The sequence below is a fragment of the Fulmarus glacialis genome, unplaced genomic scaffold, assembly GCF_000690835.1.
Source record: "Fulmarus glacialis isolate BGI_N327 unplaced genomic scaffold, ASM69083v1 scaffold13584, whole genome shotgun sequence".
Classification (NCBI taxonomy): Eukaryota; Metazoa; Chordata; class Aves; order Procellariiformes; family Procellariidae; genus Fulmarus; species Fulmarus glacialis.
Genome location: NW_009210000.1, coordinates 12,348 through 35,259, shown reverse-complemented (window position 1 = coordinate 35,259; position 22,912 = coordinate 12,348). Strand labels below are relative to the sequence as shown.

The window sequence follows — 22,912 nt, the reverse complement described above, 5'->3', positions numbered from 1 at the left end:
ACTCAATATGACAGCAGGGTTTTACTACCTTGACAAAAAATTGAACCAAGTCATTTTAATATTACTGTTGTTTTTATATGATTTTTCATGTTTCACAGTAACTTACTCAAGAGTCATATTTTAAAAACTGAACAGCTTTTTCTGCTATTTTCAACTACTTTCTCACTACATTTTAAATGATGAGTATGTGCCCAATCAAAATGTTTAACAAAACCTTCCCAAGCACTACTGTATTCCAATGACTCTTATTCCACATTAAAATTTTTCTTTACTCCTGTGCACAATCAAATGAATATGGTGCTGTTAAGAAATGTGATATGCATTGTATCGTAAATCCACGAGACACAAAAAATGAGCTAACACAATTTTTCTAAATAACACACTACACTTTAAAGTCTCAACTCAGGAAAAGAGATGCCCACCTCAACAGACTAGAAGCAGATGGCTTCCTGTCTAGCTTTGTAGCTTGCCAATCCAGTTCAAAGTCATTGTAAATAATAGTCTTGCCTTCCTGTGCTACAGACAACAGAGTAATATCTTGGCATCTTCATTAAAAAGCGTAACCATGGACCAATTGATAGAAAGTTGTTTACTAGCAGTCCCTTTCTTCTTACCTTTTTAAAGAATGCTGCGGGTGCCATTTCAGCTCCATTGAGAGTTCTTAAGAGAAACATTGGCCAAGACGATGCATTCATCTGGAACCCTGAGTAACAAACAAACAAATAGCCCTACTTTCCGTTTATAAAATAAAATAGGAGGAGGAGGATATAAAGTCTGTTTTACTAATGCCTCATTCCCTCTATTTTGGACCTGGCCAAAATAAAAGTAGCCAAGAAGGAACAAACACGGTCGCTGTCAGTGCAGAAAGCCATGCAATGCATTTCCACTCCGAGTGACTTGCCTGAAGAATCACTCATTGCAATTTGTGATACTACAAATAAACATGTAGGACTTAACGACATCGAAGTTCTAGTACAGGAGATCATAAGGTTGTCCCACAGAGTCCCTAGTCCAATGGAACTTCCCCAGCACAAGAGCCCAGCTTACTTTTCCGGTCTGCTTTTTGCTCTCATTCTAAGACAACATCCTCCGCTCCAGCTTCTCTCATTTATTGAGGAGATACCTTTTTATTTTTGAGACTCTTGTAATTCTTTCACAAGACCACAAACAAAAAAAGAACAATCAGTTTCTTCTCTCTCCTCCGTTAAAATAAATAAATAAATAAATAGCCTTAAAAACCAAAGAACACGTGACAGGGAAGAACAAAAATACAATTATTTTAACAAAAGCATGTATCATATTGGAAAACAAACTGGAAGATGTTTCTACTTTAATATTCTTCATTAACAAGTGAATAAAAAGCACAAACAATAATAAAATTTGTTTAGATGAACTACTTTATTCAAGCAGAACAAAGGTTTGGCTGAAAACATTCTCATTCCAGATAATCTTCCCTCAGAATCAACTACTTTCCAGTTAAAAAAATAAAACAAAACAAAAAAAAAATCCTTTTGCTTTCTGTGCTTTCCAAATGGATGTTTCAAAGTAATGAGTAAGATAACAGACATAGTGGACATTTTTTCTGCGTCTTTAGCAGTTATATGTCTGGCACAGTTCTACAGAAAAACAGACATAATAGAGCAAATTGGAAATTTTTCCACAAAGCAAAAAGTACCAGAATCTGCCAGGAACTGATGAGTTCCCTCATAACTCAGCCTCGACAATTCTCTTAAAAAAATACAACTAGACAGGTGGAACATATCTGCAATTCTTGATCAGTTAAATCATTAAGTCATCTAAAATTGGATTATATGCTATAATAGCTCTTTAACTAGTAGCTTTAAGCTATTTTCAGTTGAATAAACAGTTTTCAAGTCTGAATTACCTGTGCCACACTTAAGTGAATACAAAGCTCACATTTGATAAATGGTGTCATAATTTGAGGACTGCTGAGCTGATTATCAGTCCTGGTGTGATACCGGAGTCTTTATACAACCTAAACACGTGGTTACTGAAACACAATATTCCTAACCAGCTAGCCCAGAAAAGATATATACGCAAGACAGAGGAATGACAACTAGACAACAGTTTCATTTAACTTCATTTGGCCTTTAAGTCGTGCTGGTAAAATCAGAAAAAATGTTATCCTCAACATAATTTGTTGAGAACTTTAAGCTCTCAACAATAAAAAAGCTCACCTAAGAAAAACAGAGGAACGGGAACCCTTTGCTACATTAATCACTTTCTCAAAACCCTTATGTAACATGCACAATTAAACTTATGTAAAAATCAGGTAGGAGGGTCTATTTTAGCTAGTTATTACGATAGAAGCAGAACATTAGTACCTAGAAGGTTCCCTACTACTCAGGACAAAAAAAAAAAATCAGTTGCTTAAATGTCTAACAGGAGGTAATTATACACCCAATTAGCTCCCAGCTTTGCCCAGGAACAGGATGCTGTAAAACTGCCAAAAAGGCTTTTTCAAAAATTTATCTAGGTATGCCAGAATGTTTGATTGCTGGAATTTAGCTTATCTCTAGAAAAATCTAGGGCAGGAGGGACAAAATAATGGCACTTGCATTCTTTTCTGAATAACCAGCAATTGTTTGGAGGGCAGGTAAACTTACACGCCTGGGTGCAGGGAAACAGCTGCTTGTTAGGTGCTGCACTACAAGCAGCCTGACCGAACAGGGGTAAAAACCAGTATCCGAAGAGAAGTCATCAACCTTTCTACTGACGATTGTGGAAAGTTTCTCTTCTTAACGATCAACTGCCCCTATTATACATAACCAGAATTGTTTTATTCATCGGACTGGTTTAGAAACACATTTTAAAAAGCATTATGCTCCTGAACTGAAGCCATATATTTAACACTGTACAGATGTGTAGCTGAAGGAATAGGTATACTCTTCTCTGTTGCAACCCTCTTTCATACTGGTATCACTGCATTCATTCTACAAGGTTATACCAAGAACTTCAGAGAGGGTCAACTGGGTAACTTCTCTCTCTCTCAAAAAAAAAAAAAAAAAAAAAAAAAAAAAAGTGTCTTTTCCCCCAGGTGTCAAGAATTTTCAGTGCTTTCATTCAAAACCTCTATATACCCACAGGAAAGAAGGAAGAAAGCCCTCCTGGGCCCAAATAATATTTTTCTAGACTAGCACACTGGTTGCATTGCTTTTCTTGTGCTCCCAAGCAGCACAACAGCACAAAAATCTACCCCTATAATCTATATGAAGTGTCTTAATGGTTTTATCAACTGCTCCTGTGTCTGTTTGCCTCTCTACAAGCAAATCAAGTTTCATACTGTAGTGAAGTGATACTTTTCACTTCATCTTTCAAACAGAAGAACTGAAAGTTGTTAACAAATTGGGATGACAAGTTTTTTTGAGAGGCTACTGAGAGAAATCATACCTATCTTCACTAAACCTCTGATGCAAAATCGGTAAGAGTTACTGATGACACTAAACTAGAAGTAGGTTCATAACTGTAAGATGGGAAACAAACAGTAACCAATTTCTGCTTACAGTTCATTTCTTATATTAAGAATGTTACTTCTTGCATCTTCTAAAAATTACAGAAGATAACAGGATAATAGGGGAGGGGATGTTGCTGTTGTGGGGGGCTTGGGAGGGCATTAAGATAAGTTTTGGTCATTATTTTTCCTCCTTTTTAAAAGCAGAACTGTTTTCAGAACAATGCAAAAAATGCATTTCTTTAAAGATTTCCACACCTAGAAGTTTAAGCTATAACAAATATGGTACCAGAATGCAGACCTAAATATACAGGTTATCACAGCAAAGAAAGGTGATATCACACTTTATTACCCCTAGTAGTGAGTCAAAGTTACCTCTGACATCACATAGCAAGGAATTCCTTTGTACAGTCCCCAATTTAATAAACTTCCTCAATAAGACTAAGCCCAAGCACTATTTTTCAGTTTGGGGAGATACATAATATTGTCACCCGTATTGCTCATGAAAGACAAAAGAAATTCTGCATACTATTTCTAAGCATAGGAAAGCTACACCTTGTTCATGACTGTTCATCGTGCTCACAAACCAGTCTTGACAAACTGATCAGATGTCCCCCGACGTGTCGATTCGAGGAGATGAGAATCACATGCAATATAAGCTTGTAGTTTGCTAAAGCTCTGGAGTGCTGTTTTTCCTACCTCAGAGCAGAATGCTGCAATACCACTATTAACCCACCCTATGCTGCCTTTCCCAGACCACAACCAATTTGCTCAGTGCCCGAGAAAACATTCAGACTGTCCTGAACTGATGCACCTCCTGCAGCCCTGCTGAGCGCTTCACAGGTCGGTTAACAGCGAGCGCCTTCTGGTGGGCTGCTCTGATGTACTGAAGAGGAAAAAGGCAAGTCAGCTTTCCCCAGTTCTTACCAAGGTCTAGTAAAAGGAGCACGCATAGCATCAAGCAAGAAAACATTGCACCCATACACACTCGTAAGACAGGGTGTGTATGAGGCAACATTTATAGAATGGGGACATGACAGTGTATCTCATCATTAAGAAAGCTGTCAGACACTCCCATTAAGGGACTATTTAAAAAAAAAAAACCCACACAAAAAAACCAGAACTCTATTCTGCTCATTCTTATGTCAAAAGAATCCAAAAAGAAGAAAAGCCACAATTCACTTAGCCTGAATTAGTTTGCTTACCTCTTTTTCAATTAAATAATGGTTTGGTGAAGTGTTAGTACCATTGAATTTGCAAAGACAAAAAGGTAAAATTGACTTCATGAAAGCAATACTCCACACATGTTAGTTCAGAAGCTTTGTTTCTTACCAAGCGGAGGCTGGAGCATGCCTCCTTTCTTTTCGCAGGTCCCAATGGGCTGTATGTCCGTGGAATCCACAAGCCTCCAAAAATCATTTTTGTTGTCACTTCCATCCAGCCGCAACCTTAGCCTGGCACCAGTGATTCCAATTACTGTAGCTATACAAACTGAGGTAACGTTGCGAGGATCATGGGCTTCCAGTTTCATACCAACTTTGAAATCGTTCGTAGGTGGAACTCTAGACTACAATAAAAGGTAAAAGACTTTTTCTTATTGTTGTTAGTATTGCTACATTTACCAGCCAGTTAAATATACAGCTTTCATTCATCCAAACATCTCCTATAAATGGCTTCAAAAGAAGCCTTTGAACTTTGAGTGTTTAGCAGCAAATCGGAAAAGGCAGCTGGATAACCTACCAACAGCTACCATTTCAGATACTTGATGTTCCTACTGCATAAACATGACGGATTTCTAAAAAGATAGGCACTCTAAGAAGGGTAACAAGGGAGTCCCTGACAAAGATAGGAACATAAAGATGGGGGAGCAATGATTAATACTTGAAGTGAATGGAAAACAAGGACATCAGGAAACATGACGTTCAACTAAAAAAAAAAAAACCCAAACAACCCACAAAAAATACCCCACCCACAAGATTTATTAGCTTTCAATTCAAAAGAAATAGTTATTCTCATTAGAGTAATATCTTGGACATTTAAACAGAATTTGAAGCCTACTGCACTAAGCACTACAAAAGCTCAACACAAGAAAGAGTTTCTGCCTCAAAAAAAAAGCTTACAATACAAAGAAAGAAGAGAGAAAAAGGAGTTAGTGTTGACTGTGTTTTACAGAAAGAAAACAGACAGTCCTAAAGTCACATAAAACTTCTGTGTTAAGACAAAAATTGCAGTTTGTGCTTTTTCGTAGAAAACTGAATATATTCATATACATACAATGAAATGCCAATTTAATTAGCACAGGGAAAAGAAACGCAACAAATGCAACTTGGTCTTTGAGCAGAACTTCTTGTCACAAGCTGAAGATGAACAAAAGAGAAGGAAAGTATTTTTTACTCATGTATCAACACACTACTGGCAGAGATTGACTGGATCGCAGTCTGATTACTTGCCTACTGTAGTACTGCAGGCAGTAACATCATCTAATGATGTTCAAAAGTTTGTATTAACACTAACTGGGACTGAATACCTCTCACTATTCTTTTCAGATGTCTCCTCATTTCCAGCCTAGATTTATTAATAGAAAATTTTGCCAACACTATCATTTAACTTAAATTCTTTTTGCACCTTTGCAAATAACAACAAAATCTACAGAGGGCAACCCGACCCTTTCTCAGTACTCTTCCAACAAGTTAAATAAGCCAAGCACTGAAGTTTCTCTTAGGAGAGGGTGACTATTCTCCTATCATCCTGAAAGCACTTTTCTGCAACTCTTCCAGTACAATGCTGCTCTTGAACACAGACACCAAGGACTGTAGGCAGCCTTCCCCATGACATTTAAACCCAGTAGCTATCCCATACAGACTAACACAATCTGAATCCCAACACAGGAGGCAGGTAGAAAAACCAAAACCATGGGCATTCACGCTCACAAGATTCATATGTCCCTTCTCCTGCCCTCCTGACCAGGTCAGGTGGGGATCCCATAGTAAGCAGATAAGGGTGCACTTACCTGTTTGGGTACACAGGAAAAGGCTGAAGAAATCTGCTACTGCAACAAGTGTTAGCGATATTTTGTCTCCACCGCATTTAATTTTTTAAAATACATCTTGCTCTACTTGCTATGCTGTGCAGGTGCACTATTTACAACACACCCTAGATCAAGAGCAGGAGCCCTGGAGGATCCTGAGCCCAAAAAACAAAGAGGCGAACAATATTCAGTGAACGCTGAGTGTAGCATCTGCCAATGCTGCGTTTAGACAGCAGGCTGTCTAAAAGGGGAGCCTGAGCAAATTAAATTTAAAGGGCAATTCAATTTCAGGATATTGCTTGTCAAGCTGTTATTTTCTACAGCCATGAAAGGCAACTGAAATTGAGAAATTCGGGAGTTTGTTTGTTTGTAGAAAAGGTGAGCTTGTTTAAATTCCAACAATTCAAGGCATTCTACTAAAAAGTTAACTCCTCCATGACAGTCCGTCCTTACAGCAAAATAACAAAACCCGCTCGGTAACAGACTTGTTTTAAGCTCTGTTCAAACCACAAGGGACTGAGCTTTTTTATTTAAAATTTTTCAACTGCTTGGAAAAAAGTTTCAGGGTGAGAGAAAGGGATGTGGAATACATAGACATTTTAAGTAGCAACTAAAAACAACTTAGAGCAACAGATAAAATACCTTCTAAATTAAGATAAATACTTTAATCAATTTCCATTAGCTGTCCGTACCTGTATCTTAATTTACAGTAGAGGCTTTAATTTATTGCTCCCCAGGTAATTTTTAATTACTACAAAATTTAAACTTTGTAGAATTCCCTCAGGTCACAAATTCTGGATATAAACTGTCAAATTAAGTTCCTCTTTGCTATTTGTTTTCTGGCTGGCCACAGCAGTGTATTTCTTTGCATTAAACAGAGTGATAATGACACGTACAATTCATGTGTAACCCAATAAAAGTCAAATTAGTCCTACACAAAGCTCAAGCACTTTAGTTTCTAAAATCTGCAAACATTATGTAGCGAGAGGAGCTAGCTCTGCACTGATTAACATTGCATATCACTTTCTACTTAAAGGTCAGCTCTTAGAAAAACTGAAAGTCGGCATATATAAATTCTTTTGAAATTTGCTATGCACAGAAATTAAAGCTCTTCCTTCCAACCCACACGCTCCTTAAGCAATCCAGGTCACTCCGATTTATCTATCTCAGTCAATGCATGTCACTTAAGCATCAAGGTGTTACTCAGTTGTTCAGTTTGGACCTCTTGAGCATTAGTAGGGAAGTGAAAGATGCAAGAAAAGCACAAGGAAAGGCTTCTGAGCAGCTTTCTGCAGTAGCTACATCTCTCGGGAGCATACACTCTGGTCATGGTGGTTTATGGTCTGTGAGTATGGCATTAACCTCCGAATGATCCAGGGATATACTACTGCCCTCTGCCTCTACCCAAGCAGAGTTTGAGGTCTCTGCCTTGAGCTGGTATCCACTATGAAAAACACATACTGTAGAATTAATTTCTGAAGCTCCACTCAAACAGAGCTATGGATACTGCTATTCTTAGCCATCTCTCATTGAAAGCAGCATGTGAGGGGCTCTTCGTTCTTTATCCTCATCTGCGGAGAGCAAGCTGAGATTGAAGATCTAGTACAAAGAAATGGTACCACCTGTATTTCTCTCTCCCTATTCTCCATTCCTGCAACTACTTCAGATTCACTGAGTGATGGTTCCTCTCCTCCCCAGTCTATTCCACTTGTGTTGCTTTTTGTTTAGTCCCCACTGGAGGTCAGTACCATCAGACTACCAACAAACCCTAGAAGAGACCTTTCTGAACATGCCCAATCCACTAAACTAGACATGCACCACTTGTCACACCTATTACAGTTCTATCAACCTGAACTCTCCAATTCCTTCAGTAGCTATCTTCCTAACACAGTGAAGGCATACAGACCAAAACTCATCCTATTTAACTTTATACAGCTAAAATACTACTCAACTTGGGAAAATACCAGCCCCAGCTCCCTCTACAGAGAGGAAGATGCCTGCAGAGGTCGACTCAGTCTCCAGAAGGCTGAATAACTGGAGGTCATTAGCTTACACAAGATGGTAGATTTAAACTGCATCTGCAAATACATACCAAACCAGCAGGTAGGGGGGAATCAAACTTGTAGGGCACAATGTAAAATATGAAATAGTACATTAAACACCCTTCACTACAAATCCAGTATTTCCTTTGTATTGCCATATATTCCCCTTGATTTTTTTTTAAACTTCAATATCTGTTACTTGTTAGTAAAAAGCACTCTACTCAGAAACAAAATTAAACATATTTAAGAGATCCAGAAAAGAATTGGCAAATAAACTCTACTACACACACACACACATCTTGTAGCTAGCCGGAATTGAAAGGACTTTTTCAGAAATGTGGCAGGAGAAAGGCTGCTCTGAGGAACAGCCAAATTTTAGTTCTCACTAAAACCATGGTATCTCCAAGATTCCTGAAAAAATTAGTGTCTCTGATAAGACACTCTGTTTTCATTAACTACTCTTCTTTTTTAAAGGAAAACAGAGTCCAAAGCTACAATTTTAATGAAACCCTCAAAGTTTGGCTTGAGGCAGAAACCAAGAACGAAAAACTTCAGTAGCTAGCATCTGCCAAAACTGTAAGCTACTGATAACTAGAGATCAAAAGAAGTCAAATGGGAAGTTTGCAAGCCGTCAAACATAAAAGTTACCCTAGGATCACCCTGTAACATGCATACATACACATACTTGCAAAATAGCATCTGGCATACCTGTCTGAAACAATGTAGAGGGGCAGCTACTGATTCAGTCTCTTTCAGATAATCATCCCAATTAAACTGTTCTGGAAAACATAAGATAAAAAAAGACCACACAGACAGTTTTTAAAGGGAACTTAAATTAAAAGCAAGGTTGGGGAAAGAAAGGGACAGAAAAACCCAACTATCTTGTAAAATACTTCCCGCACCCACCCCCACCCACCACCCCCCCAAGAACAGGATTACTCTCAAACCGAAACTCCACCTTTGAAAAAACATGTGACCCTTGAAGGAGCTTCAGGAGTACTGTTAATTCATAGGGGTGATCACACAATAAGCAAAATCAATATAAACCCCAAATTCTTCTTTTTTTTTTTTTTTTTTTTTTTTTTTTTTTTTTTTGTGGTCCACATAAAGATACAAGTCAGGATATCTAGACTCAATTCTCTGCATAAAGACCTCCCAAGCATCCTTGTGCAAATCACATTAGCCCTTCTGTATCTTAGTTCTCCTAACAGCAGGACTGATATGATAACCTCATAGGAGTACTGAGATGATATATGTTGAAAAACACAGACAGATGGATTCTGTTGAAATATATGTTGAGAATACTATCCCCAGTCCACTAGAAAGCAAAAGGATTAGTACAGCCTTCCAACTGCATCTTTGTCTCTTTTCATCTGAAGTCTGATAAAGGTTTCTCTTTGTAGGGTAAATATTATGGCAATGTTCAGCAACGGAATCATGCTATTTTTTCCAGTGTCAATACTGGCATTGTTTATGTGCATGGGTGAGCATATTCTGTATTTGATTTAATCAGTGTTATCAGTTTTGCATGAATGGAACAGTACAAAGTACTAACATCAAAGATACAAGCGAGCATTACTTAAATTAATATAAAGCACAAGAGAAAAACTACAATGGACACAGCTAATGTTTTTGTTCCTAAATTATCAAGTGAGCTCTTTTGCTTATTTTTCTTGTTTGGGCAGCTGGCATCTTTCTGATGTTCCTGAAGAGTAAATCACCCATGAACCCCAAAATGATGCAGTGATGCCACCCAGCGGCTCAGCAACGGCCATTCACATGGCCGACAGCAAAATCCTTAGTGATGATGGAGAGACCGCACCAGGTTTACCAGTAATCCTTCCAAAAATGCCACTGGGCACAGTTAAACACACCTCTGCAATTTTCAGGAGAGAGGAGAAGCAAAGAAACAATCAGAAAATGGCAGCATTTTCCAGCACTCACACACTGCTTCTCTGAAGGATGCGTGGTGGCTCGAACCCAGAGTCTGCCTGCATTAGCGCAGCATTTAGTTGAAAATATATAGTGCCTCAAGCAGAAGAGAACTACTCCCTTGGCCTGCTGAGATCCTCTTTTTTTGGCATAACAGATTCAAAAGTGTACAAGTGATTTGTCCTTGGCACTGCAGAAGCCATGTGGTTGTTAGCTATGTAATAAGTCAGTAAAATCTCAAAAGCTGTTAATGTGGTAGCTCAAAAGCTGTGGACTGTATGTAGGCTGGTAACAAAGATGTTTCCATACAAAATCTTGGAAGTCTGCCTATTTCGGAATGAAAATTTTATTCACACATTTATACAGTTACATCGATTTTGTATTACTCACAAAATGCAGGGTACATTAACTTAAGTATATGTTAGATACTTGTATTTCAGGAAGGCATGCTCAGGAAACGGCTCTTCAGAGCTTTCTCCAGAAAGTAGCCTCCAGATATGTTGCTCTTTTCATTGACAGGCCAAGGAGGCTGCAAAAATTAAATATGATGAACTGCTAGCAAAGTTTCATCTTACAAAAATTCTTCGAGTCTAATAATAAAGTTGCCACTTCAGGTTGACATCTGATTTAAAAAAAAAAAAAAGTTGTTTTTTAATCAGGGTTTACCTTAGTAGACTTTAAAGTACCCAATTCAATAAAATTAAATCTAGCAAAAAGAAAATGTTAGCTATGACCCAGCTGTCTCAGACCTAACATGATGTAAAAGCTATAATCATGAATCAGAGCCTCGCTGTGTTAAGGACCATACAAATATAGATACTTGAGAGACAGCACCTTTCACCAGCAGAAACCCCCGTTCACCTCCTACGAAAAAATTATCTCTATATAGCAGCATTTCCCAAATTATAACAATTGAGATAACAGGACTGTAAATTTGGTGGGATGACCCAAAAGCACAGAGGAAAACAAACAGTTTTGTTTTTCCAGGGAACATTTACTAGAAAGACACATAAGGTAACACAAGCAGCCAGCTGCAGATAAAGCCTGGCTCTTTGTTTTAAATCCTGGCTATCAAAACCTCTTTCATCAAGAAGAAATGACCTGAAGTTTCAATTAGAACCTCTCCAACTGTGAAGATACACTGTGTTAAATTAAAGCCAAGCTCTCAGAGATGGTGCTAATCGTCATTTAATTACTGCAGACATAGAAATAGTAGATGAATGTATGTTTGCAACATGTAAGATGCACGCATAGGAAAATAATCGCATTGCAAAAAATTTCTACACAAAAAGCTCTGTATTCTCAGTGTGCACAGGTAAAGAAGCAGTTGTTTTATATATATTTCTAATTCTAACACCCCTGAAAACATGCAACTTCTGAGAAATAGAAAACCTTAAGAAAATTAGCTCGCACTAAATGATGTAACACGCATTTCTCTTCCCACTCAAACCTGCAGGCTGAATTAAACAGCTTAAGAAAAACCCATTATGCAACAAGCACAACTTTAAAACCCACCAGCAAAGTGAAAACTAGAGAGAGAAAGGACTTTTTACGCTGAAGAACAAACCATCATATACTGGAAACAGGGGAAAAAAAAAACCCACACCAGAAGGTAACTAGGACGTTTTGTAACAAAAAATTAAACAGTTCGTAAGCAACACAGAAGTGAGACTCTAAAACAGTGATCCAAGACAATCAGCCTGACTAATTTAAAAACGGAGAAAATAAGTTTATGCCATAGTTGCTTGCATTACCGGCAATGACCCATGAGTCAATGATCCTTGATGTTCTCTGCAATGCTGTATTAATACCCCATCATTTCTCGTCAAACCTGCCAATACAAAGTAACTCAAGCTAAAAGGGACCCCAGGAGCTCTCTAGTTCAGCCTCCTGCTCCTCCAGGGTTCCATCACCCTTAATGCAAAGATTTTTTTCCTTCCATCAGGCAGGAATTTCTCGTGCTCCAGCCAGTATTTGTTGCTTCTCATTCTTTCACTGCACCTATGAGAGGAGCCTGGCTCTGTCCCCTCTACAGCCGCCTGTCAGTTAATTGAAGACAGCAAGACGATCTCCCATAATCTTTCTCTTCTTTCGGCTGAAGAAACCATTTTTCTGGTTTCAGTACCAGTTTTCTGCTTACATCTTGCATTCGGCTCCTTCATTTTTTTGATGGACAGCCAGCCAGCTTGCTCCAGTATAGCAGTGTCTTCCTTGTACTGGGGAGCTCAAAACTGAACACAGTACTCCAGATGCAGTCTCACAAATACCAAAAAGAAGCAACTCCCTTCTCTTGGCCTGCTGCCTACAGTTTTGCTGATAGGACTCGGTATGCAGTTGATGTCTTTCACCACAAGAGCACACTGCTGGCCCACGCTCAGCTTGCTGCCTGCCCGGGCCCCAGGGCCTTTCCTGCACAACCGCTTTCCAGGCAGCCCGCTTCCCGCCTGGGCTGCCGCAGGGCTCCAGTCTCCCCACGCCCGGGAGGGACTCTCCATTTGCCTTTGAATCTTACAGGGTTCCTGTCAGCCCGCTTCTCTAGCACGGGGAGGTCCATCTGAAGAGCAGCCCTGCCTTCCAGCCTACTGGCTACTCCTCCCAGTCAGATGTTGCCCACAAACTAGCTGACAGTGTGTTCTGTCCAGTTGTCCCCATCTGTCAGTGAGGCATAAAATAGCATCAGCCCTAGCATTGACCTCTGAGAAATGCCACTATGCTACCAGCTGCCAGGTGGATTTTGTACTGCTGATCAAAAACCTTTGTGTCTGGCAGCCCAGTCAACTTTCCATCCAGCTATCCAAACCAGATCTCACCAGTTTGGCAGAAAGGACACTGTAGAAACCGTACAGAGAGCCTTGCTAAAGCCAAGATGAACAACATCCACTACTCTGCCTTTTGTGATAACTGATTCTGTAAACAAGGGGAATCAGTCACGCACTGTTCACACTTGGCAAATCCATTTCAGCTGTTCCTAACCACATCTTTGTCCTTTATTTGCTTGGAAATGGCTTCCAGGAGGATTTTCTCCATAGTCTTCCTGAAGACCAAGGTCAGGCAGGCCAGCCTGTAATTCCCCAGGTGCTCCCTTCTTGTCCTTCTTGACACTGGGCATACTGTTCGCCCTCTTCCAGTCACCATAAAACTTCCCCAATCACTATGACCTCTCCAAAATGAGAGAGAAGCCTCACAGTGACATCAGTCAACTACCTCAGCACCTTTGGAGGCATCCCATCTGCCTCCATGAATATGTGAATACCCAGTCTGCTGAAGTGCTCCCTATCTTCTTCTACTGTACATGCTCCAGCTCAGTTTGTAAAAATTTTACAACATTTAAACTGAAGATTAAAACTATGATTTAAGTGTCACTTGTATATAGGTAGAGTTTAAGGTTCTGGTTTATTTAGGCTAGTTTAATGCAGTATCACTATAGTCTAAACACTGTTTAAGCAGACGGAGCAACTCGTGTCTTCTCATCTCATCCTTTGGCATGCATCTGAGACTTCTGACACAGAGATGTATCTTTTCTAGTCTTCAACCCACCACCACTCTTTGTCAAAGATGAGGTTTCTTTTTAATTTTGGTTTACATACTCTTGCAAACATAGTAGTTTAAGTGTAAGGTATTTCATGCTCTGCTTCATACCTTGTACCTCTTTCTATACGTTGTGATCATTCAATTAGAATTTTTCTCCTCCTCCTGTCCTTCCCTACCTACTTTAGTCTATTTTTTCACCTGTTCCTCTCACACCTCTAGATGTCCCCTGCTCTTCAACTTTTCCTATCACACATCCCCCTGAAAACTCGGGAGATTTCCTGGATGTTAGCCCAAAGCATTGTAAGGCATCTTTCTTCATCCAGCACCAAGAGGCTCGCTCTTCTTCGTTGCTACCAACAAGCAACAACACGGGATAAAAATTATCATCTCATCTATAGAAAATCAGAGATCTTGCATAATCTTGAGCAAGGCACTCCTCTCTAGGTGTTTGATATAGCTGAGTCTAGATTTCATGAGTAAATTCAGGGCTCAGACACTAGATTAACAGCGTAGTCGTAAGTGGAAGAACACAGATGACAGAATAAGGCTTGCCTGCTTAGCACTGCTTCTCCACAAAGCTTTTTCAACACCTTGCTCTCTACTGCAGAAGGAGACAGGGACGTTTTCCAGTGACTCATGAAATATGGTTATCTTATCCACATATGAGAAGCACTCTGCTGGTGGGGGGTGTCTTATGGGGCTCCGTCTGTCATGTCAGACAATATTATTTTAAAACACAGACATGCTATCTCAGTCCAGTTTGACTGGAGCTCCTCTTACATTGCAGAAGAGGGAAAACAAGACACAAATACCCTTTCTCTCCTGTCTCAAAGTAACAGGGAAGAATACCAAAAATGACTGCTAGGATCCCAGGAAATGGAAGAATTAAGCCTGGCGAATAAACAGCAGAAAGCTGTACTATGGCTGGTGATAACAGGGTATTGTATCTTGTACGCAAAGTCATCACCTCAACTACCCAGCTACCATGTTAGTATCTCAGCACATTCACTCAGTGACTACACTACTTCTAAGGAACTCCTTTGCTGGTACCCAAGAAAAGCTCTAACCAGACCATCTATTAGGAGTCAAAGGGCACGGAAATGTAAGCAGAGTGAGAGTTTAAGTAACCCAGTGATATTTTATTGAGGATTAACTAAGGACTCCTGAAGAGATTTTCAACTTTAGTCAACAGCACTCATGACATTTCTTACTGCCCCAGATTCAAGCAACCAACATGAACATATGAAGCATATATAAGGATGCTACTGCCCTCTCACTGCATCTCACAAAGGCTAAATTGCCAGCAAACCCATGTACATGCTGCCCTATGGCACCTGTTGAGGATAGTAGAGGCTGTCCACTAGAGAGCAGAGGTTTGGTAAGAAGCTGGATCATTTCTGGTAACTGTGTAGTTTCCTCAGTTTATTATAAACAAAAAAGTGATTTGAAAACAGATTAAGTTTAAAGTAAAATTAGAATCCCAGGCAATTTAATCCCATTAGCAATACTAAAAACTCAGACTATTAAACTGAAAAGCCCTTCTTTAGCACCAGCAAACACATTAAGGAAAGAGAAGATAACTGGGGCAGAAAAGGTATGAAACTGGGAAATACAGGATTAGAAGAACAGACAAATAAGTAAATGATCTAAAAAAAAAAATTAATGTTTACACAGCGTCTTTGATTATATACACAGAGTACTTGTCTTAGCTAGTGAAACTATCAGGCTCAAGTCAAGCAGTTTCAACCATCATTTTCTATACCAAAACATACTTTCCCAACAGAGTTAGACAAAAGCAATGGTATATTTTTAACTACCCACCAGTAATAGCCAAAGAGAATGCAAAAAAGCCTCAGGAGATAGTACAATCCAAATACACACTTTTTCTTTTAGGGTACCTTAACTAATAACCTGACAGCTGCAATACCTACCACTTTTTAAAGACGGGTTGTTTGCCTGTTGATTCTTTCCATCTTTCTCTTTTTTAATATTCTTTGAATCTAAAAGACAAGATTCCATTACATAATAAATGTAATATTCACATCATAACGATGTCCAACATAACACAGAATGCTTTCAAACAATACAGAACGTCTTGTTCCAAAGATTGCCTTTCTTTTATTCATTCCAGTGCATAATCAAAAAGGTACTTGTACTATAAATTTAATCACTGCACTATTTTTTTTTCAAAACATAGAGAAGTACAGCATGAAAAAGCAGCGCTTTTGACTACTTTATATTATCAGAATTAATCTACTTGCAGAAAATGTAGTATTAGCTCCATGAAGAGCAATTCTGCCCTAATTTTTAAACAGCTTTACTCAACCTACACGCGATTTGAGATCCTCAAGATCACCAGATAGCTTTTTAAATCTCGTCTAGACCACTATGAACAAGAAAAAAAAAACACCACCCTGAAGTATGAATATGAAAGCATATTTCTGAGTTAAAGATTCCATTCCATACTCAAATTATTGAATACTCAAATGCAAGCAGCTATCTCAGTGCACATTTCAGTTATTTAAAAAAAACATAAATTCAGAACTATCTACCATTCATCTCCACACAGATACAGAAGGGAGTTTGTCATATTTCATTTTTGCCAGATTTCAGTGCATATGAGACACACAGAGGGGGACTGGGAGGCTAGAACGGAGAAGACAGAGGGAGCCAATTCCACCTGCTCTTTTTAGTGTTTAAAATATGTTGGTTTGGTGACTTGCTTTTGACACTAGTGGACTGAAATTCAAGCACAATTGAAATATGACACTGAGCTGGCAAATGAAATGCAAGTACATTTTCAGATTTAATAAGGTTATCAAGCTCTGCATGGCTGAATAACTCTCTTGGTTTGCAAATGCCTCAGCACCAGGAATGGGGCCGCTCCTCCAGGAAGGTGCCTCAGCTCATGCCTTTGGCCATCCTAGTTAGCCTGAACAGGTGAAGGGATGGTTCACTTGTACCAAAAGATTGTATTGGTAGCCGGTTACTGTATCTGCTTGCACTTAAGTCTTTAGCTATTGATTGGCTTGCATTTGAAATAAAAACACTCCTAACCTAGAATAAGAGGGATTTGGTGATCAGAAACACTTGAGATACACTGAGTTGTTCTGCAGCAAAGATTAAGCCCTAATTGTGTTTCTCTTCTATGTTTTCTGTAAGTAAGGCTTTTCTTGAAACAGAGAGTACCAACGAGCCATGTGTGATGTTGATCATTTCCGCCGCACTTCTTTCACCATTCATTGAGGAACTGCCATGTACAGCAACAGCTGAATCATGACAATCTTCTGTCAACAATCCCAAAATCCCCCATCCGTCAGTGAGGAGGGGATAAGCCATCCACCTGGCTCTGTGCAGGGTAGGATGTGGTGCTCCTTCGGCCAGGGCATAGCACAGGCCAGGGACCCCGCAGGGGCAGCCAAGCAGGGCCTCACCAGCCACGGCCAACCCACCGTCCCAGCCAGAAGCAACCAGGGGGGCACTGGGAGCAGCCCCAGCCCCGGACACCCCCCTGGGGCTGGGGTTAAGGTCGGGCTGGGACATGGGCCCACGGGTGGGCCCGGCCCAACAGGGCCCATGGCCAGGCAGCGCAGGGCTGTGGGGAGCTGGAGACCGGTCCTGCTGCAGCCTCGCTGGGGCAGGGGTGACGGTCCCGGGGGGCTGACATGGGGTCCTGCGCCATGGGCACAGCAGGGAGAGCCTTGGTGAGGTTGGGCATGGACATTAAAGCCTATCAGTGCACTCAGGGTCGAGACACCTTCCAAGAATAACTCGGACTCCACAGTCCTCCACAGTCCCAGAACACATGCTTACAGCTACATACCTGCTCAAAATATGCTGCAAAAGTATCACCTGCTTCTCCTAAAGCAGATATGGGGAGTACCCAAAATCCTTTGAAAAAGAAAGAAAATGCTCTGTTTACTCCTTTACTTAGTCTTCTTTCTTGACTTACACACTCATTCTTTTGGAAAAAGTTTGCTTTGAAACATTTTCTACATCCCTGAAAGCACTTGACAGGTTCCCAAAGAAAAATCCTTATGGAGGTCAACTTCAGAGAAATGCTGAAATGCTTCTGGATGGTGCCCAAAGAGCTCTAACCCTGGTACTTTCTCAGGAGTAGGGCTTTAACCCACACAAGTGGACACCCTATGACCTGACAACAACTACCAGTGGGAACCTGAGAAGGGACAGCAGTAAAACTAGTCCAGTAAGAATGATGAGACACAAGGATAACATTCACCTTCTCCCACCTACAGATGAAAGTATATTCCATCCAGCCTCTCTGGCATTGAACTGAATCCAGCTAGTTTTCTACTGGGCAGTGGCAATCACTAGCAGAGCTTTTTGTTATGTTCTACAAGCTCAGTTAGTCAGGCTTTCCCAAAAACAGTCATGGGACTGTTGCAGACATCAGGCTGACAGCTTACCGAGTAGATAAACTTCCCAATCTGCTTGTGTCCGAAAAGGAAATCCAACGGAGTCCCACATAAGAGACTTACTGAAGAAGAGAACTAATAACTGCTTCCTGTGAACACCCAAAGCTTGAAAGGACAAAGTCATGAAAGAGTATCTACCCAACAGTGCCAGATTTCAAACAAGATGACAGCTTTTCATGATAAGAGACATCAAGAACAGGTGAAAGTATGTGAAAAACCACAGCCTGGACACCAGATGAGTTCTCGCTGACAACCACCACCCGAATTATTTACTTCCTGTACCAGTTAGGTTTACTGCCTATCTCACAAATATCACAGCAAATATGAATGCTGAAATGGAGCACTCGGCGACACATTTTTCTTATCATCAGCTGTTAGACAACTGTGAGAGCAAGAAGAGGTGAAGACATTCATGAGAAGAAACAGATTCCTCAATAACAGTTTAAATACCTATTTCATTTGAGGTAGAGGCATTTATGTATTCATAATAAACCCAAAGCACCATCACTATTACTTGTTTTTGATGGCAAGAAATCTAATCTTTAAAACGCCCAGGTAAAACTCACCCAGCACATGCAGAAGCATCCAAAAAATAAGTCTGAATAAAGCAAAGACTGTTTTCAAAGGCTTCCCTTGCTTTTATGCATTCCAGCCCTCAATGTTTAGAAGACCGCTACAAAGCTGGAGTGTTTTGTCTAAGCAGATGAAAAGCTACTAGCAGTAAAAATTACTATCCTGTTTTCACATGAGATACCCTGTATCTACTACCACCTCAGAATAGTTTCCCCCAGTCTATACTTCACAGTTGCTACGATGCCTTGGTCTGGTGTGCCTCTTCCAATGTCAGTAGTCAGGGTGGATAAGAATTTATGGTTTATTTTTAAAAGCAACATTAAAGAAAACAAGATTAAAATCCAATTTTATAAACATGAAATACATGTGTGATTTTTTTTTTAATGTGCACTAATCTACGTTTGAGATTTTGATATCCTAAATTCTAGTAATTTTAGTTTCCAACGATCACTGAAAACAAAATTAAGACATGGAAGACTATTAAGTCAAATCACTGAGCTGAGGAAGATAACTCCCTCAGCGCGAGACCCTCAGTGTGGTCAAACTTTGAGGACAAACCTCAAAAATGAGGTTATAAAAAGGGAGAAATACTTATGCAGGTACAAAGAGTATTTTCTTTTCATCTCCTTTACCTAGCCAAGTTCAGTGACTAATTCCCTCAAAGCTGAAAAGTGGACTTGAAAATGGGAACTTTATTGTAATGTTGGAGACAGAAGAGACTTCTTAGTTCTAGAGTAATGAAGCTCACGGTGACAAAATTATCTATGTTCATTCCTCTCTTTATAAAGTCCATTTTTAAAGAGACAAGTTTGAGTTCACTTTCCATTGTAAAACACTATGTTTTAGATCATTTTGTCAAAACACAAATGAAAATGAAATGCTGCTACTGTGGACTTAATCACATGCTACTCAGCTCTTTTGGAAAAAAGCAAAGAACAGGATATCCTTTTCAAAGAAAGTGTAAAAATTTAGTAATACATGTAAGTATATAGAGAGCTTGTATATTCATTATGTAAATATATATACACACATTTAGCCTATAATAATACATATAGGTTAAATACTTGTTTTCAAAACCCCGTGAAAGACTCTTTTCTTCTAGGTAGCAAGATTAGAATACAGCATATACTAAAATTACAAAAGCAGCATATTCTATTGTTTACCAACTAACAGTTTTTCTACAGCACACTTCATAAACTAAAGCAGTAGATACAAAACAAGATTAGATTATTTAACATAGTGCTTTCTGCTTACTGATTCAAAACTCCATGTGTTTATGTTATTCCCACCCTATCTGTAACTACAGAATTCTTCTGCTGATAAGATTACTCAACAGAAAACAGGCAAGAGCAACCACATCTATCATGCAAGAAATTAGAGACAAGGAAGAAACCAGACAAAGCTATCTTGACTGGGTTGTGAATGAGACAAAAAAAAAAAAAATTTACAATCAGAAAAGGCACCTTTAGAACATAAGGTCTGGTAAAGATAATCCTGGTGACCAGTGTATAGTTCTCTTATAAACTCCCAAGCTGAACTCCAGCTTCGTGTCCAAAATGCTTTAAAAATCCACAACACTTCTTTCTAGCAAGAGTTAACCTTTCAACAAACAAGACGATTGCTTTGTCTGCATGCTGGGCAAGCATCACCTCTGTCAACAGCATTAGTTTTTAATCACAGATTGGTGTGCTACATGAGGAGGCACAATGATCATCTTCCAAGACTTGCTATTTGCTTGCTGTCCAATGTGGGGGAAAAAGCAATTTGCAGTCATGCTTTTTAAATTTCTGCAGCTAGTTCTTAGTCACCTTAAAGTCTTCAAACTCTGTCGGGTGTTCAAAACATGGCAAGAGAACACTTTTGTCAAAGAAATCCCTTGTCTCTTCATGATGGACGTGAAACACCTTTGGGTGAGAAAAACATTTGCTCTTCCCATGCTATGCAGTTACTCGCCTTCAGATGACGTTTACTCAGACAAGCCCAAGACTTATCATTGCTCAGGAAGAGGCCTTCTCCACTCCCTACCAGACAGGGTTGTGAGCACCTTTTAGCTACCCTTCAGCAAGCCTCAGTGCACACAGGTAAGGATTATCAAGACAGAGTGAGTACGAAATGTCTGCTTTCCCCTCTTTCTGTGCTTCCCTAGTGGGATTCTTATCTTATCTGCCCGGAACAGGGTATCTCTTAGTATATTTAGACAACAACCATGCAGAAAACCTACAAGAGAAGGGGATGGACTTCCTCCATAAACTCTTGGTGCAACAACTAAATGGATGACTCCTGCCATTACAGAAAATTTACTATAGCAAAAGACAATTATTTACCCAGGGAGCACGCAAGCACATAAAGCAGCTTGGGCTGAAGGTGGAAAGCTCAAGAGAAGTACAAAAGTGTTAGCAGTATTTTATGGGGGAAGACTACCCATCTGAAAGCTTTGAAAAGCAGCAGCAACTTGGTCTCAGACAGTGGGTCTTTCTCTCTTTACGTTCTTTGTTTCACCAACCCAAACACCCTTGTTACTTTTTAAATCTCGCTCTTCATTTTAGCACTTAACTGACAATTAACTTCTGCAGATGTGACACAGCAGAAATCAAACCTTCATAGTGCATTGTGCATTTGTGGATTAATCTCTTAAAAAAATGTTCATTTTATCTTCAAGAGCTTGTGAAGACAGCTGCTAATGCCATTCATTGTGGTAAAATCTGACTCCTTGTACTACTTAGTTATCCTCCTGCTAAATTATGTGCAGTTACAGAATAAAGCACTACATTTTATTTAATATCACACCTAGACATACTCTTCAATTTTAGAGCAGTATAATGGCTTCAGGGCTGTCACAGGACAAAACTGCTTTGGTTGAACTTGTATAGAACTCCAGGATAAGCTGAATTTAGCGTACTTACTCTAAAACAACATGAAGTTTGAACTTACCTGTGTTCAATACACACTGTAACCTCTCCTCTTTAATCTAACAGTATAGTAATTGTCAAGTAATAACCCACCACCTTCGAAAAGAGAAAGAAACAGGTTCCCTATTTTCTTTCCTCTCAGATAAAAGCTACCAGGCCTTACCTTTAGCTGCTGTTCTCCCCATGGTAACACTTCTGTGATCTTCCCTCTCACAATAAAAAGGCTGAAGTTGAAAGACCAGTTAATTCTTCCTTTCAACACAACAGTTTCCTGTGGAGTAGTAATACAACAAGTTAGGGGGGAGGTTGTTGTTGGGGTTTGGGTCATCTTTTTTTTTTTTTGGGGGGGGGGGGGGGAAGGAGGATTTTTTTGTGTGTGTTAGTGTATAATTATCTTGCTGGTTTAAAGTTGCAAACGTTTAACAAGCTATTTGTAGAAGAACAGCATGAAAACAATGGCTGTATCAAAGTAGCAAGGGTACAGAAGAACCCAACCTTTTATTCCATTGTTTTAGACAGTTCGTTGTATAATGATTTGCATTTTCTGTGGATTTCTAATACAGAGAAAGATATAAAAAATGCTTTATTCCTTTTTCCCCCAACAAATATTACTGAAAAATGGAAGAAACACTTTTATAACCCACTTGTCGTGCCTTACTTGCACAGAGTTTAGAAATCTGCAATTTAAACACCTTTGGGTAAAACACACTATCTTTCACAACTACAGTAGAAGGGGGAACAAAACACTGATGTAAGACATCTACACAAAGACACAAGTGCTCACTGATACCCCTGCCCACTACCGCTTGTAACAGAGCAGAGAGAACCTGTTAGAGGAACGCTAACTGCAGATAAAAGCAGCGAACCATATTCTTGTAGGGTTTAGAAACTAGAAGGGCCAAATTAGTTAAACCATTGTAACATAGCAAAAACAAACTTTATTTTGAGTGTGTGTTACTGTGATTTTCTACTCCAGTATCTAGTTTTCG

At 39.6% G+C, this 22,912-nt stretch overlaps 1 protein-coding gene across 1 annotated transcript in view; it reads right to left on the bottom strand.

Annotated features, from left to right (window-relative positions):
• The window catches only part of LOC104076232 (sex comb on midleg-like protein 2), a 57,045-nt gene extending 34,850 nt beyond the window's left edge, over positions 1–22,195 (bottom strand). The window contains 4 exon segments of the mRNA XM_009577030.1: positions 615–703; positions 4,805–5,039; positions 9,251–9,321; positions 22,087–22,195. Coding sequence (XP_009575325.1) covers positions 615–703; positions 4,805–5,039; positions 9,251–9,321; positions 22,087–22,108 — 417 coding nt within the window. The 5' untranslated portion in view covers positions 22,109–22,195.
• Between the last annotated feature and the right edge of the window lie 717 nt (positions 22,196–22,912).